At 32.3% G+C, this 17348-nt stretch overlaps 3 protein-coding genes across 6 annotated transcripts; all 3 read left to right on the forward strand.

Annotated features, from left to right (window-relative positions):
- The first annotated feature begins 364 nt into the window (after positions 1–364).
- Positions 365–2054, forward strand: LOC145093394 (Pyridoxamine 5'-phosphate oxidase family protein). The gene is made up of 6 exons (XM_079031508.1): positions 365–617; positions 939–974; positions 1070–1271; positions 1340–1418; positions 1506–1623; positions 1798–2054. The coding sequence occupies exons 1-6, from the start codon at positions 439–441 to the stop codon at positions 1820–1822; spliced, it is 639 nt and encodes a 212-aa protein (XP_078887634.1). The 5' UTR covers positions 365–438; the 3' UTR covers positions 1823–2054.
- Positions 2055–5824: 3770 nt separating this feature from the next.
- On the forward strand, positions 5825–12121 carry CFM2 (CRM family member 2). Of its 4 annotated transcripts, XM_079031509.1 has the most exons (14): positions 5825–6738; positions 6919–7393; positions 7471–7601; positions 7709–8023; positions 8299–8455; positions 8966–9258; positions 9341–9400; positions 9470–9520; positions 9653–9703; positions 9795–9845; positions 9983–10033; positions 11145–11496; positions 11569–11699; positions 11779–12121. In XM_079031509.1, the coding sequence occupies exons 1-14, from the start codon at positions 6031–6033 to the stop codon at positions 12016–12018; spliced, it is 3066 nt and encodes a 1021-aa protein (XP_078887635.1). In that variant the 5' UTR covers positions 5825–6030; the 3' UTR covers positions 12019–12121. The 4 variants fall into 4 exon arrangements, with proteins under 4 accessions (XP_078887635.1, XP_078887638.1, XP_078887636.1 ...); XM_079031512.1 differs by lacking the exon at positions 9795–9845; XM_079031510.1 differs by lacking the exon at positions 9653–9703.
- Positions 12122–13481: 1360 nt separating this feature from the next.
- Positions 13482–16059, forward strand: LOC145093396 (ferredoxin thioredoxin reductase catalytic beta chain family protein). Its single transcript, XM_079031514.1, has 6 exons — positions 13482–13810; positions 14404–14516; positions 14745–14794; positions 14876–14947; positions 15211–15271; positions 15844–16059. Exons 1-6 carry the CDS (start codon positions 13705–13707, stop codon positions 15886–15888), a joined length of 447 nt encoding a protein of 148 aa, XP_078887640.1. The 5' UTR covers positions 13482–13704; the 3' UTR covers positions 15889–16059.
- The last annotated feature ends 1289 nt before the right edge of the window (positions 16060–17348 follow it).

Here is a 17348-nt window from a genome sequence, read left to right on the forward strand (position 1 = left end):
ATGCAATATAACTAGAAATCTAGGTACTAGTTGTCTTTTCACTTTGTCTTTGCTAACTCACTTGTTACTTTTCTTTCAATTTACATTGCTAGTATCGGATTCTTGTTTTATTGCTTTGGGGTATTCATGGTGTTTTTCATATTGATGGTTTGTTAATTGTTACAAACGTCGCCTCTCTAAGTTGTAACTGAAGCTGGACGATTCATGTGGCAATCCCTAAATACGATAACCGAAGCCCGTTAAATAATGCTTAAAAAAGGTCCATGCTTTTGGCCCATGCGGCAGTAATCCACTGCACCACTCCCCACCATATTTCCCAATGGATAAGCAAGCTTCATGAAACCGTATATATATAACTCACAAAGTATCTTTCAATTTCTATCATCGTCCCCACTTAGTCAACCTCTTCCAATCACTCAAATCAGTAGAAGGAAGAAAATGAATTTACTTATCAGAAATGGAAAATCTGTTGTCAATTTCGTTTGTTTCATGCTAATCGTCTTCGGAGGATCGGTACATAGCCGTGGGTTACTCTCTTCTCAGGATAGACCGAAGCCTAGTAATGCCGCACCGTTTGCTCGATGGTTGGTTTCTCAGAGTTCTTGGGGCGTTTTAAGGTGAGATTCCTACTTCTATCTTGTTATTGTATCTTCAATTTGTATCTAATTGATTGCGTTATTTGCGCTATGTAATTAGTGATAAATGATAATCTCTTCAAGGATTTTGATTTCTAGGTTTCTGATGTTCATTGCTTAACTTCTTTATGTAATTGAAATTGGAAATCGGTTTCAATCAGTTTATAATTTGAACAAAACATACTTGGATTTACAATCACAACTTCCCCTCAATTTCTACAGAAAACGAGTTTCACATCAAATTGAAACTCAAAACTTCGTAATTTACTTTAGAAGTTATTAATCATCTCCAAAATTTTGCAGTACCATTGCAGAGGATCTAGGCGGAGCACCTTTCGGGTACGTTGTTGATTTGTTTCTGTTCTTCTTGTAAGATCATTGGAGTAAATTGAACAACGCTTCACATCTTTCATGTGATATAATTCATCACGCAGGAATGTGGTTTCGTTTAGCGATGGCTTACCTAATGAAGGCAAGGGTATTCCATATTTCTACTTAACATCTCTGGATCCAACTGCACGTTATGCATTGAAAGATCATAGATCTTCCTTCACACTCAGTGAATACCCTCTTGGAACTTGTGGCAAAATCGACCCTGAAGAACCCACTTGCTCTAAAATTACACTCACTGGAAAGGTATGTTAAGCTTTGAATGAGATGAAGATGAACTCTATACAGTTTAATTGATTCTACTTTGTTTACAGTTGAATGAGCTAGATGCAAAATCCGAGGAGGCTGAAACTGCTAAAAAGGCTTTATTTGCGAAACATCCTGATATGAAAAGTAAAACTTACGTTAATTATCATATTTTATTTCTTTTTTTAATAAAAAATGAATTAACATTTTGAATTTTTCAATGTTTGTTGATAGAGTGGCCAAAGGATCATAGTTTCCAGGTGTACAAATTGGATATTGAAGAAATATTTATGATCAATTTCTATGGTGGCCCTAAGCCTCTCACAGTTGATGAATACCTCCGTTCTGGAATGTAAGTCAAAGGATCCGGGAGGAGTAAAAGTCAACCTAAGTTAATACAAATGTAACATGTGATAGTTGTAAAACATGGGAATATATTATATATGATAATAAAAACTACAGTTTTTTTTTATAAAAGTTGGATCTTGAAAGCAAATTTATGAACATATATTTGTGTTGTCTACAGGAAGAAAGTAACAGCTATTATGTGAAAAAACCAGTGCGATTTCATGTCTCTTTCACGAGTTTTATGCCACATGAGTTTTAACTCGAGAACGTGTAATTTGTTGAAATTTCTGTAATATAACGATTCAAATTCTAGAACTTTGGTATGTTAGGGATCATTGTTTCAAGAAAACAATGGAAGTGTAAATGTAAAACTAGTCATTGTTGATCATATTTTGGTATGTTGGTGATGGAAGATTGATTATTCTTGTTTTGTTATTGTGTATGTTGATCTATGATGGATGGATTTTTTTTTTTAATATAAGTTCTTGATCAATTGCCAAGGTTTGAGAAATAATGGTGGAGCCATGGTGTTTTATGTTAGAATCTAAGATTCATGATGTTTAGAATCATGTTGTGTCTAAATTTATAGCATGATGCACCACTTAGGTGGTGTTTCTTCATTTTAATGAACTTAAAGAGGGAATGACTAATAGAGTACAAAAAGAATGACTCAAATTTAGCAAGTAGGAGAAATCAAGGTTCCTCAATTAAGCATGTGGTTTATCATTTAGTTTTATGTTCTTAAGTGTATCGTCATTTTCCTTCTTAAATATGTTTTGTGGATAACAATATATTTGTTTATTACTTATGCCATGTTCTTGAGTTTTTTTTAAGGAATGAATCATGTTCTAAAAGAAAGTAAATATATTCTTTGAGTTTTTTTATGGAAGGAAAAGGAAGGAATCATGTTTTGAAAGAAAGTAAATATGTACTTGAATTTTTTTTTTTTTTTTTTGAGGGGAGTTCATGGTGATATTTCTATTTAGTTTTTTGATTTATGCATTTTTAGTGGCATAGTCAGAATTTTGTTTTAGGGTAGACCAAATAATTTAAAAAATATGAACAAGTAGCAAATACTGAAAATGGGAACAAAATGTAACAATATATGATTTTAAAGTATATTGTTCGTTTAAGTTGGAATTAACTGATTAATTAAGATAATAAAAAAAAATTATACAATCCTGATGAATAAAAAATTCACTGTGGAGATTGAAATGCAATTTGATTTATTCAAAAAATTGTTGTTTTAATTCTTTAATCGACATGTCTTAACATTGTCTTAACATGTAAATTATTCCATTCATTATGGATTTAAATTTAAAATGGAGTGGGCTATGTTACAATTCATAGTTTTAATATTTTTTTATTCAAAAGAAATATAAAATGTATATATAATATATTTCACCAAATTTGTGTGGAGTGGGCCAAGACCCACTCTTGTACCCATGCAGCTATACCTCTGTGTATTTTAAAACAAAGTGATTTTAATTTTTTATATCTCTCTCGTACGATTCTCCATCTTCAATGAAAATAAGGGTATCAATATGGATACACATTGATATGCTCTAAACTTACTCTCCTAATACATTGACTCTTTGTCCTAACTTAAGCATCAAATGATATTACTGTCGACATGCCTGATAATTCTTCTGACCTTCATTGCCTATCATTTCACTTTCTTTGACATTATCAACGTGAATACGCCAAACTCAACAAAAAGAAAGGGATAGGAATGAAAGGAAGTTTATCCCTCTTAATTAACATACATTTAGGTGGATAGAATTCAAGGGGAAAAAACACAATATTTCCTTGATAAAACTACAAATTTAGTCCTTGTGGTTTGCAAAAAACTTTAGATAGAGTCCAAAATGTTTTTAACTTGCATGACGTGTCCAAAATCAAGGTTTTTTTTTTTTTTTGGTTTTTGGTCCATGATACACTTGAAAAGACGATTTTACCATTATCATTTCTTTTTTGTATTTTCTTTATTTATTTTGATATTTAAATAGTTAAAAAAATAAACAAAAACTAAAATCTCACCAAACTCTCTCTCTCTCTCTCTCTCTCTCTAGATCATATGACATATAAATCATTCCATTTCAAAACAAAAGCTAAATTTTTCGATTAATCTTCATGTAAAATCACCACCACAACAACCCATTTTGATCTTATTCTCACATAGCCGCTACCCAATTTTTTTTTGTTGGTCCCATTTCGATTCTTCAAAGTTTTCTGAGCTTTCGTCTCAATCAATCAATACTTCGATCAGAAAGAATATGGATGAAATAGGGACTGATTAGACCTGCAATTAGTAGGTATGAAGAGGCCAAAAACAAAAATTCTTTGTGAAGTTGCATCTTGATCGATCGTTAGTTTGGGACCTGCAACTCAATCCGTTCTAATGGTTGTGATGTTTTTGAAGGCAGAGACAAACGTTGCTCGATTTTGATCCATAATTTGTCGACAAAAAACCTAATTTTGCTATTTGGGACCAAACGGAGGAGACTGGAGATCGTGCAATACAGACAAACGAAGGAGAAGATGGTGATTCTGCAAAATGATTGGAGGGTAGACACCGGTGGCCATACGGTACACGGAGGGAGCGAGAATGAAGGCGGCGGAAACATGAATGATATGAAGGAAGGTGGGTTTTTTCTTGAGTTGTTTATTGTGTGTGTGAAAGAGAGCGAATGTATTGTAGGTGGGTGGTGGGTACTGGTTTTAATTGTGTGCGTGCGTGTGTGTGAGAGAGATATTTGTGTTTTTATTTACTTTTTTAATTATTTAAATACCAAAATAATTATAGGAAATAGAAAAAAGAAATGACAAGGTTAAAATCGTCTTTTTAAGTGTTTCAGGGACCAAAAACCTAGAAAAACTCTGATTTTGGAGCTACCATGCAAATTAAAAACTTTTTAAACCCTATCCAAATTTTTTTGCAAACCACAAGGATTAAATTTAGGCCCCGTTTGATACGCATCTTTCCAGGTCCAAACAGATCTTTCTGGCTGAATGGACCGGAAAGACTGTTTGATTTGCACAAAAGAAATGGTCTTTCCCGGTAAGATATGTCTTTACCAGAAAGCCCCAAAATCACATCTTTCTGGCTGAATGGGCTGGAAAGACAATTATACACCAAATCCCACCACTTTCTTTCGTTATTGGATTATTAATTTTTTAAATAACTTTTTTAAAATTTATTTTTTATTGAATTATTACTTTTTTTCATCATTCAGCACAGTCAATCAGATGCAACAATCAAACAGCATGGTTTCTTTCCCAGTCAGAAAACTTTCCCAGACAGCACTTTACCAGACAAAAACTATCAAACGAGAGTTGTCTATTTCCTTCCTCTTCTTAAAAAAACCCAAGAACACATTACTTTCCTTAATTCCTTTGAAAAAAAATCTAAAGAACACACTTCCTTCTTTTTCATCCCTTACAAAAACTCAAGAACATGGCACAAATATGGCTTGATTGAGAGATAGACTTTCTCCTTCTTTCAATCATTCTCTTCCCTTTCTTTTCCTTCTTTCCTCTCCCTTGTCGCCCGTTCATGTACATTCCCTTTATTTTTAAACTCTAGAATAGAGTGTTAGTGAAAAAGAAAGAAATATTGTACTTCACATTATTTCCATACACAATACACATTTTGAAGTACTAAAATATAGCTAAAAGAAATGTCTTAAAGCATCCATACTACAAGAGTTTTTTCATAAAACATTTTGTTTTGTTTTTTTTTTGGGTGCCACCTTTTGTCAAATCACCAACCCAAAAAGCTAAGTATTCACTATAAAAGAGTTTTTTTTTTTTTTTTTTTTTTTTTTAATTATTATAAATTTTTATGGTCCCATAATAATATCAATTAAAGACAAAATATATAGATATATGAATGAGTAATATTAAATTGTAAAAAAGCTAGCATAGAGTTTTCTAATTAAAAACATATTTTCAGAATCAGTATTCAAGTGCCTAGGTTTGTAAATGTATGATTGGTTCTTTATTGAGTAACATTGATATTTTTGTGTTTATATATTTTGTTTTATGTTTATGTTTATTTTACTTGTTATAACATAAACTTTTAAAAACAAGAACTTTTAAAAATTGTTTTTATAAATATAATTCGTAAAATAAAAATTCAGTACAAAGTAGAACAATATAATAAACAAGTAATAAAAAACTACTATAGATATGGTTGCATGCCTTCTTATGTCCATTGAAGCATCAAACAGACATGCTGCTAAATACTACTTCTGGAGTTCTGGTTTCTGAAAGCTCGTGGAAGAACACTGAACACAATCAACTATTCTAATTCGAGTATTTTGGAGGGAAAATCGAAGAGCAGTTCAACGAATTTCCAACACAATTACAGCTATTCACTCAATTTTAGTCACTGATTCATCATCCCCAAATGTTGCTTCAACAGCCCTCACCTTGTCCTAAAACCCTCCCGAACCCCTTTCTCTCTCACCTTCATCTTCCCCGAAACCTTCTTCCTCGAACCCCTTATCACTTTCGTCGCAGTTCCTTTCTCCTTCACGCATCTGCTTCCTCCGCCGACACCAAAAGTCTACCTCAATCCGCAATTCGAAGAATTGCCGATAAGCTTCGAAGCTTAGGTTACGTTGAAGACGATAGCAATAAGCAACAGTCTTCAGCACCAGAAGTAACCCTCGTTACCTCTCCTGGTGAAATATTTGTCCCGTTACCTAATCGTATACCAAAGTACCGGGTCGGCCACACGCTTGACCCGAGTTGGAGTACGCCTGAGAATCCAGTTCCGGAGCCTGGGTCTGGAAATGCGATAAGAAGGTATCATGAGCTTCGGCGGGAGGTTTGGAAGGAGAAGAAAGAGGAAAAGGTGAAGAGGTCACTAGAGGGAAACGGAGAGAGCGAGAATGTACCGACAATGGCGGAGTTGAAGCTGCCACCGGCGGAGTTAAGAAGGTTGAGAGGGTTGGGAATTGCTGTCAAGCAGAAGCTTAAGATTGGGAAGGCTGGTATCACAGAGGGGATCGTTAATGGAATCCATGAGAGGTGGAGAAGGACTGAACTCGTAAAGATTGTCTGTGAGGATTTGTGTAGATTGAACATGAGGAGAACGCATGATTTACTTGAGGTTAGATAAACAATGTCTGTTCTCCTGTAGTATACCATTATTGTTCACAAACACAACTGACTACTCCCTCCTTCCAATCAACTAGTCCAAAATTCAAAATCAACTCAAATGCTTTAGTTTTTCTTAACCTTGAATCTTTCTTTTTTGTGATAATGATCAACACTGGGGCTTTTTTCTCAGAGAAAGACTGGGGGTTTAGTTGTCTGGAGATCTGGAAGCATTATCATATTGTACAGAGGAACAGACTACAAGTATCCTTACTTCTTTGTAAAACCAAATGATACATCTGTTGATGAACCAATGAGTTCATCTACAAACTCTGAAGATAATGGTGTTCAAACAAGAACAACAACTGAACTAGAGCCACCTTTGATTCAAGGAGTGGGTTCAAGAACCAGGGTTCGATTTCAGCTACCTGGTGAGAAACAGCTCATAGAAGAATCTGATCAGCTTTTGCAAGGATTGGGTCCAAGGTTCACTGATTGGTATGGATATGAACCTTTACCAGTTGATGCTGATCTTCTACCTGCAATTGTTCCTGGATACAGGAAACCCTTCAGGCTTCTCCCCTTTGGAGTTCAACCAAAATTAACAAATGATGAGATGACAATTCTTAGAAGACTTGGAAGGCCTTTACCATGTCATTTTGCTTTAGGTTAGTCACTCACTCTCACTCCAAATTCTAGTTCTATATGTTCTTATTTGAAAATATGTCTGTTTGTATTGTATCAGGTAGAAATAGGAAACATCAAGGATTGGCTGCAGCTATTCTAAAGCTTTGGGAGAAATGTGAGATTGCAAAGATTGCTGTTAAGAAAGGAGTACAGAATACTAACAGTGAGCTGATGGCTAAAGAATTGCAGGTTTATGTTACTTGGAATTGATACCAATATTAAAGCATCTTGAAAGATGATGTTTTTCTTTCAAATTAACATTAACAACGTCATATTTATTTTCTCCAATATTTCAGTGGTTAACTGGAGGAACCCTACTTACACGTGATAAGGAGTATATTGTTCTTTATAGAGGTAAAGATTTCCTCCCATCTTCAGTTTCTTCAGCAATCGAACAGAGAAGAAACCATGGAGTTGATGAGTTTCAAAGGAACAAAACTCCAAACTCATCGTCAAATCCTCCACAAATCAATCAAGATAATGGAACCCAAAGCTCCTCTGTTTCCAAACTTGGTGAAATTAATGACCAAAAACTAGAAATTGCCATTGAACAAAGGAAACAAAGGTCACGTGAAGCAGCTATTAAGAAGACTAGTTCCAAATTGTCTCAGGTATCAATTTACATCACTTGTGCTATGAACTCACATAATGGAACAAGACACAATAAGGTCAATCAAAAGTCAAAATGAAGAAAAGCAGATTTCATTTCATTTAATAATACTCAATTGATCAAGAAGAAAGGATAGTTTGTTAAATTCGAGAAGCCACTCTTCAAAAGGAAGCAATACATAAAAACTTAATAATTAAAATACCCAAAATGCCCTTCCACTCAAAGATGCTGTTTCACTTTCACCTCTACTGATTCCTTTGATGTTGAGAATGATAGGCATTGGAGAACAAAGAAAAGGCAGAGAAGCTTCTAGAAGAATTGGAGAAAGAAGAAACAAAACAACAATTTGAAGTAGATAAAGAGGGTATCACTGAAGAGGAAAGATACATGTTGAGGAAAGTTGGGATGAAGATGAAGCCTTTTCTACTTTTGGGTGAGTCTCAAATCTCAATTTCATTTTTATGGAAATGGATTAATTTGAGTTATATTTTTATCGGTAAAAGGTCAAACAGGTAAAACTAAAAACAAAAAAATTGCTGAATGGGAAAATTTCTTCAAAAAGATTTGCATCGTTGTAAATTACACAAACAAAAATGTATTATTTTGCAATTTTTATTCCATTCCATGACGAAACAATAAAAAATGTTGAAGGTCATCACTAGCCCAATGGAGGTTAGCCTAATAGAGTTTAACCCTTTATCAAAAAGATGTTATAATGTTCTAGAATGATCTAGAAAATTCTACAACAAGCTAACTTCATTTAGACAATAAGATTGATTCTATTGGGCTAGTGATAAATTTTTAACAAAAAACACCCACCTGGCTAAACAACAAACATTAATTCCATTCCATCGTTGTTTTCATTCGAACGGAATGAACAATTCCATTCCAATTTCCAACCATAGTAAATGATAATGCAATCTAAACATGTTTCCATTGTCAGGTAGACGTGGGGTTTTTGATGGAACTGTTGAAAACATGCATCTTCATTGGAAATACAGAGAGCTTGTGAAGATATTATCTGGTGAATCCACCATTGATGAGCTTCATGCAATTGCAAGAACATTAGAAGCAGAAAGTGGTGGAATATTAGTTGCAATAGAACGCATGAGAAAAGGTCATGCAATTATTATTTATCGTGGAAAAAATTATAAAAGGCCACCTTCTTTAAGGCCTCAAACACTTCTTAATAAAAGAGAAGCATTAAAACGTTCCATTGAAGCACAACGTACACAGGTAATTGTTAATATTATTTAATTTTAATCATAATGATTTTTTGTAAATATGTTTGAAACTTTGTAAAATTTTTTATATGCAGTCGTTGAAACTTCATGTGTTGAAGCTTGGGAAAAATGTTGAGGAATTGAAGCTCAAGTTGGTAAGTTGTATTTTGAAAATAGTTTCTGAAAAAAATAAAAAATAAAATACTTAATTTGTCTTGAAACAGGCCAAAAATGAGGAAATCTGCATACAGGGTGAAAAAGATGAAGTGGCTGAGGTAAAGTGTTTTATGAACAAGGCTAAAAGACCATTTTATCCTTATAATCCCGCCCCCCCCCCCCCCCCCCCCCAAAAAAAAAAAAAAAAAAAAAAAGAGTTAAAAATAAATACTTAATTTGTCTTGAAACAGGCCAAAAATGAGGAAATCAGCATACAGGATGAAAAAGATGAAATGGCTGAGGTAAAGTGTTGTATGAATAAGGCTAAAAGACCATTTTATCCTTAAATATAAAAAAAAGTTAAAAATAAATACTTAATTTGTCTTGAAACAGGCCAAAAATGAGGAAATCTGCATACATGGTGAAAAAGATGAAGTGACTGAGGTAAAGTGTTGTATGAATAAGGCTAAAAGACCATTTTATCCTTATAATCCCCCCCCCCCCCCCCCCCCCCCCCCACCCCAAAAAAAAAAAAAAAAAAAAAAAACTTAAAAATAAATACTTAGTTTGTCTTGAAACAGGCCAAAAATGAGGAAATCAGCATACATGGTGAAAAAGATGATGTGACGGAGGTAAAGTGTTGTATGAATGAGGCTAAAAGACCATTTTATCCTTATATCCCAAAAAACAAATTTCAAAACATTCATCATTTTTCTGTCCAAGTCAAGTAAAAAAGATTAAGGTAGTGTTTGTTTTTTGTCTGCAGATCTGCGTGGCCTCTTCTGTTTGCGCCGCGCAGACATTAGCCTTTGCAGACTGTTTGTTTTTTTGAAGACTGCAGACCTAAAAATGTCTGCGCGCCATCTTCTTGGCGCAGATGTGAATGAGAGTCTTCTAACATTTTCAGACATCTTCTAGCTTAAAAAAACATATATATCTTTATTTTTTTAAAGTTTTTTTTAATTTATATTTTTTCCAACTTTATTAATGATAAACAATTTGAAAAAAAATTACAAAACTTAAAAAAAAACGTTCGACAATACAAACATGATATTTATGACAAATTTATAAATAAAGATTTATTACAATAATAGTTGTTGAAGTTGTTTATATAAATTTGAAAAAAAATCATAATATATTTTTATCTTTTTTTTGCCAAATTTTGTAAAACAGTATCGTCAATTTATCGAGAAAATATTTATGGTACGTTTTTAATGGATTTAATTGAAAAAATCGAAGTTTATTTCCATCCATTTATGTATCAAATTCTTTGATCCCTAATTATAATGTTTTGTTATAACTTTGCAACCAAAGTTGTTGGTTTTTATCAAATATATACGTTAATTCATACCATTTTTATTTTTATTTTTTATACAATAATACATAAAAGTTGATCTAGATTCGTTAATTATTTATAACAAAGTCATAAAAATATTAAAAAATCACTTTTAAGTTAAAAATATCAGTTTATTTTAGTAGCCCGCAGATGTTAAAAAAACAAACAGTCTTCTTTTTTCAAACTGCAGATGTCTACAGATGTGGTCCGCAGACTGCAAACATTTTGCCTCAGAAAAAACAAACAGCACCTAAGTGCTGAACCAATTAAGTAAAAAAGAAACATCTCATTAATTTGTTAATCTATATACGAGTGTTTCTTTTTGACTTAATGCAACTTAACACATAAATATATTTATTAAACATAAAAAATCGGGTAATACTATTGACTGTTGTAATGATGTATAGGAGCATGAGGTGGAGAAAAGCTCATCAAGTGAATGTATGGAAGAAAGTAATACAAATATTGAACTTCATAGTCCAAATCCTACAACATTGAAAGAAATTGAGGTTGATGAAGATGATTTACATTTTTCAAACAAAAATGATGGATTTTTACAATTTGCATCATCCGAAGAAACAAATTGTCAAAAACATGCTGACAAGGATGAAAGTGCATCATTGTTAACCAATAAAACCGAGTTCCGAGTTACCGAGTCAAACGGGAGACAACACAGATCGGCTCTTCTTTCCAATAAAGAAAGGCTGCTTTTGAGGAAACAAGCACTTAAAACCACAAAACGCCCTGTTCTTGCTGTTGGTAAGTTTCAAAATTTTTTGCTAATATTATATAAAATTGTATTATTATTATTATTTATATTTTATAATGCAGGGAGAAGCAATATTGTTAGTGGGGTGGCTAAAACAATTAAAACTCATTTCCAAAAACACCCTCTCGCTATTGTGAATATCAAAGGAAGAGCCAAAGGGACTTCAGTGCAACAACTGGTTTCAAAGCTAGAGGTTTACACCAACTCTAATTATTTTTAATTATTATTATAAATGGTTATAATTTATGAAAAAGTTCATGCTTTATTTATAGGAGGCAACAGGGGCAATTTTGGTTTCACAAGAACCGAATAAGGTTATTTTGTATAGGGGTTGGGGGGCTACCACAACCACAACCACAACACGGGATTATAATAAAAAAGTTAATGAGAGACATGAAGATAAAGAAGGGATTGTTAAAAAGACGATAATCTCCCCGGAACTTATTTCAGCGATTAGATTTGAATGTGGACTGGAGGGTAATATAGTCCATGAGCGTGAAGGAGTTTCTTAGGCTGACTTTTCCTTTTTCCATTTTGGACTTTGATATGATGGAATTAGGAAAGGAATGGATTGGTTTATTCCATTGGAATGAAAAAAAGTAAAGTTTTGAGGTTTGTTTTTTTTTTTTTTTTTTTTTTTTTTTTTTTTTTTTTTTTTTAAATAAAAAAACATGATTTTAGTTAAATTAAAATTCTATCTAGTAGAAGTCGACTTTTCCACATGATAGATGGATCCATTTTTTGTAAAACGAAACATAAAGAACTTTAAAAATAACCACATATATATCTCGACTAGATGGAATTCTATTTATCTAATGATTAAACGTTTGCTAATGCAACAAAAACTATTAACCTAATCACAAAGAGAACACACCTTTTTGCATGATCCCCAAGTTGACATTCGGTTGATTGGATTATTCTTCAACAATTACATACGGATTTAGAAATACTATATCGAGCAACGATGCTTATTTTGTAACATATAGCGTTGTTTTGAGTAGTATTTGTGAAATAGTAAAAATATTGACGAGTTTTGAAGACGTTAGATGCCCAATGAAAGACTTTATTCGTGAAATGACAACATTTATAAAATATTTTGAAAAATTATGTTGATTTTTAGGATTTCTTTGATATTATATCCACTTGTAAATTTTAAAGGTGTAATCGAGAGTACGATTACTATCGGTGATGGCTTGGTTGCTTTTGCTTTTATAAAATAATGACACTATAGGTTTAATGAATATTCTCAACTAATACATTCAAGAATTCAAACGTCAAGTAACCGATTACCTTTGTCATGCATCTGCCAAAGAATTTACAAAATTTGATATATTAAAATGGTGGCAATAAAGAGAAAAAATTGGTCAATATAAAGTATTACCTCTAATGGTTATAGATGTACTAAGACTACAAACTAATACCATACAGAAAGACTATTACGAGTTGGTGGAGAGAAAAAAAAAAAAAAACTACAAAGATCTTGAATAATGCTTAAACCATACAGAAAACAAGATTTTGGAAGACAAAATGTAAAGAAGTCTAGCATAAGTTTTATCATATACTAAAACTCATATTGAAGAAACCGATTAAGAATACATCACCCCTACTAAGAATACACATATAGCAACAACTACAATGTTTGGAATATGTCTTTTAATAACTTATGTAATGTTATCATTTAATTTATAAGCTTTTAATATTAATTAAGTATCAAAGTTTTCTTATGTTAACGTTATGAGAAAAAACCACCCAAAGAAGTTCAGTAAAAAAAAACCTGAAACCGAGCAAAAAAAAAATTGACTGCAAATCGAAGAAACCGAAATTTAAATTAAAAAAAAAGAAAAAGAAAAAAAAAAGCCTCACCCAAGGCCCAATTAGTTGGTGTATTGGGCCAAGTGATGACCCAAATTAAGCCCAAGAAAAGAAAGGTGAAAGTGCGACACAAAATGTGGCTCACTGAAAATTACATCGGCTCGGGGATAAACTGATATTGCAATTTGCAACGAGTGGTGCTCCGTCGTCCTCTACGGCATCAAAAGAATCTTTCCGGTAACGCCAAATCATACACACACATGTTTACATAGGTCACCGGTGATGATCTGGAACTTTTCTCTCTGCTCAATCTCGAGATACTGTTAGTCCTGCTTTGTGTTTTTCATTTTCGTTATATTGATTGAATCCGGAAGATAATAACCGTGATGAGAGCTCTACCGGCAACGACGTCGTACGCCGTCGGCTTCGGTGTTTCCTCTTTCAGAACACCTCCTACGCACCTCCGCCTCCGTGGAGCCGTCATTGCCAAAGGTAATTTTCACACACGCGCTCTCAAATGTTTGACTGGAGTCAATTTGTTCCGCCTTAAAACCCTAGCATTGAGTATTTTCTTTCTGAGAATTTCTTGAATTTATTAGTGACAAATGCGCTCTCGTGTAGCCTAATTTGTGCTTTTGTTCATTTGCTTTCATTTCGAGGATTTGATTTCACTAGTTATTGTGTCGAAGCTCTGTTACTTGTAGGTTTCTAAACCGTGTGCTTCTTATAAGGAGATGAACACGATCATACTAATCATGCTCATATTCATTTGATTTTGTGCATATTAAATCCCTGTAATTGGCGTGAACGTTTTTAGAAACTGGATACAACTTTATCGATCAGGAATAATAAAATTGAATAACAAACTTAGTTGAGAAATTCAAAAATCAAAACAGAAAACAAAGAAATGTTCAACATCCTTGTACATATCAGGAGCTTAATCCAATTAGATCAACAGTTGAAACGTGAAGCTCAAACCATATTATGTATTGGGAATATCGTTCAATCAGGCTACATTATTTAAGAACTATCAATCTTACTGGAGCTACTTTCCTTTATTATATTGTTGTTTTGAATATTTTCAGCTGAACCATCAGACAAGTCTGTTGAAATTATGAGGAAGTTTTCAGAGCAATATGCTCGTAAATCTGGCACATATTTTTGCATAGACAAAAGTGTTACTTCTGTAGTTATCAAGGTACATTTTTTCTATAAATGTCCATCTCCACTAGATTTTTCTTTGATTCACATTTATGTGCAATAGATGTTTATGAGAAAATTAGTCTGTATGAATATGATATACACTTTTATAAAACATTGTCTCATTGGAAAAGCTTAGGATACCATCTTGATGAAATTCAAAAAGCATTACTTCACTAACTTTATGATAAAGTTGAAATTTCTGGTGTTAATTGTTGATACACAGGGATTAGCAGATCACAAAGATTCATTGGGTGCACCACTTTGCCCTTGCAGGTATATCTGCAATCCTTATTCATTTACCAATTTGCCCTTACAGTTATATCTGCAATCCTTATTCATTTCATTTGTAAACAGGCACTATGATGACAAAGCAGCAGAGGCAACACAAGGCTTTTGGAATTGCCCTTGTGTTCCCATGAGAGAAAGGTAATCTTAGTATTATGATTTTATTCGCCTATTGCATGAAATAGCAACATGCTTTTATTTATTTGTTTGTATATATATATATATATATATATATATATATATATATATATATATATATAGCATGCTACTTTTGTTTCTTTTCATTACAACATATACTTTCATTTTTCTTTGCTTTGCTTTCAAAGTATATTGCTATTTCTTGCATTTAACCCTAATTTAATTTTTGTAGCCTGATTAAGATTATTGTTTTTTTTGTTTCTCAGAAAGGAATGCCACTGCATGCTTTTCCTCACTCCTGAAAATGATTTTGCTGGCAATGAGCAGGTAATTGTAATAGTAATAGCAATACCATCTCAGAAAAAATAAAGTATTTACTAAAAATAAAAATCAAGAAATTTTCAGTAAAAACTTTGGCCTTATTGATGAAAAATTTCCAGTAAAGCTATGTTTGGCGTACCAGCTGAAAAACTAGCAGATAGCTGAAAAGCTAGCTGGTAAAAAATAACATTTGGTAAACTAGCTTAAAGATATAAAATGATATAAAAAGACATTAAGATAATGTGTTTCTATAAATAATCAAGGGGTATATTTGGAAAATTTTAAAAAAAGCTCATAGAAAGCTAGTCTTAGTAGCTTTTTAAAAAGCTAGCATGTCAAACATGACAACTTAAAAAAGCTCGAAAAATAAGTTTGATTATCAGCTAGTTGTGGCATGCAAAACATGGCCTAAGTTTTGTCTTTTTCTGTTAAAAAAAAAATTAAGTTCATCAATAAGAGGAAAGTTTTGTTTTGGGGAGATTTCCAAATAAAAATCCTACTTTTTAAGTAAAATAATTTTAGGAAAAAACTATTTACTAAAATAAAATTATAAGCTCTCTCTTCCTTCATGGATGCAGGCGATTTCTATGGAAGAAATTAAAGAATCAACTGCCAATATGTAGTGTAGGTGCCGTTTTTTTGGTACAAAAACTATCGAATTACATGTATAATTTTGCATGTTCATATTCATATTATAAACGACATCATTACTATGGGCGTGTATCCAATCATATGTATTGTGACAACTCACAAACCAAAATAAAATAAATACAAAGAAACAACAAATAACTAAAGATGATGCCTCGTTTTACTTTGTGACTTAATGAAATGTCACGCTACTCTTTTTAGATACAACTTTTTATCTTAAAAATTAAGAATTTGAACAATTACGAGACAAAGGTATCAAATGTTTTGAATCCAAAAGATTAAAAGTCCGTTTCTTAATTAAAAAATTATGAGTCTACCAAACAACTCAAAGTTATGAAAAAAAAAGATGTTTGGATTAAGATTAAAAAACACTATAAGCTGATAAACATTTATTTGATTGTTTGGTAGAAACTGATATTATATGTAAACTCCCGAAAATAAGCATCATCATATATTTTGGCTTATTTGTTGTTTGTACATATAATAATTTATCTTTAACCATTTATAGTAATCTTTTCAACGAAAATCTACTAAACCCTAAGCTATTTTATATCCCAAATTTGAATGCTTGATACATTTTTATAAAATTTTATTGATGCATGATCTCAAGGTTACAATCAATCGTTACACAAGGCCTAAAAGATTATCCTAACGACATTTTATTATGATTTATTATTTTCTGCCGGGACATTGAGTACTATAATTCAAGTACTAGAATGGTCCCTAATCGAGTCCATAATTGAGATACATGTCTTGTTCTTGTAGCTAAATATCAAGTACTAGGATAGAAATCATAAAAAGTCCAAATTCAACGTTTTTGGTCAACTCAGCTAAACATATCAAACTAGGTAGAATACTTTCTCAACAAAGGAACATCAACATAAAAATGGCAAATGATAAAAGGTTTTGATGGGTTACCAATTGATTGAACTCGATTTGGAGGGTGGAGCGTATTTGTATGAGTGTTAAATGAGGGCATTGTTGTAAACTTATTTCAAGAAGCTATAAACTATTTTCAAGAAGTAAAATGAATATGATTTCTTAGAAACTCTTTATTAGAGGTGATAAAAATGAGTTTTAAAAAACTATTTTGTAATTGCTAAACATTCATTTTAACTTATAATCATTATAATGATTGATAAGAGATAAATTCTCATAAACAGTGTTTGTGGTTTTCTAAAATATCAAGTTTAGTCCCTATTTTTTTAGTTTCATGGAAGTGTTTGTGGTTTTCTAGAATATCAAGTTTAGTCCCTATTTTTTTTAGTTTCATGGAAGGTCTGGATGGTTTCAATTTGTATCGTGATTTGTCTTTATCCATATAAAAATACTTTATACATTTTTATTATATTTTATGTTTTAATTACATTTAATCAATTGAAAATTTGTTTAATGAGAATGTGGGTCCCATTGTCCCACCATTTTCACTAACAAC

This window comes from Lactuca serriola, chromosome 3, assembly GCF_051521515.1.
Source record: "Lactuca serriola cultivar US96UC23 chromosome 3, Lser_US96UC23_V15, whole genome shotgun sequence".
Classification (NCBI taxonomy): domain Eukaryota; kingdom Viridiplantae; phylum Streptophyta; class Magnoliopsida; order Asterales; family Asteraceae; genus Lactuca; species Lactuca serriola.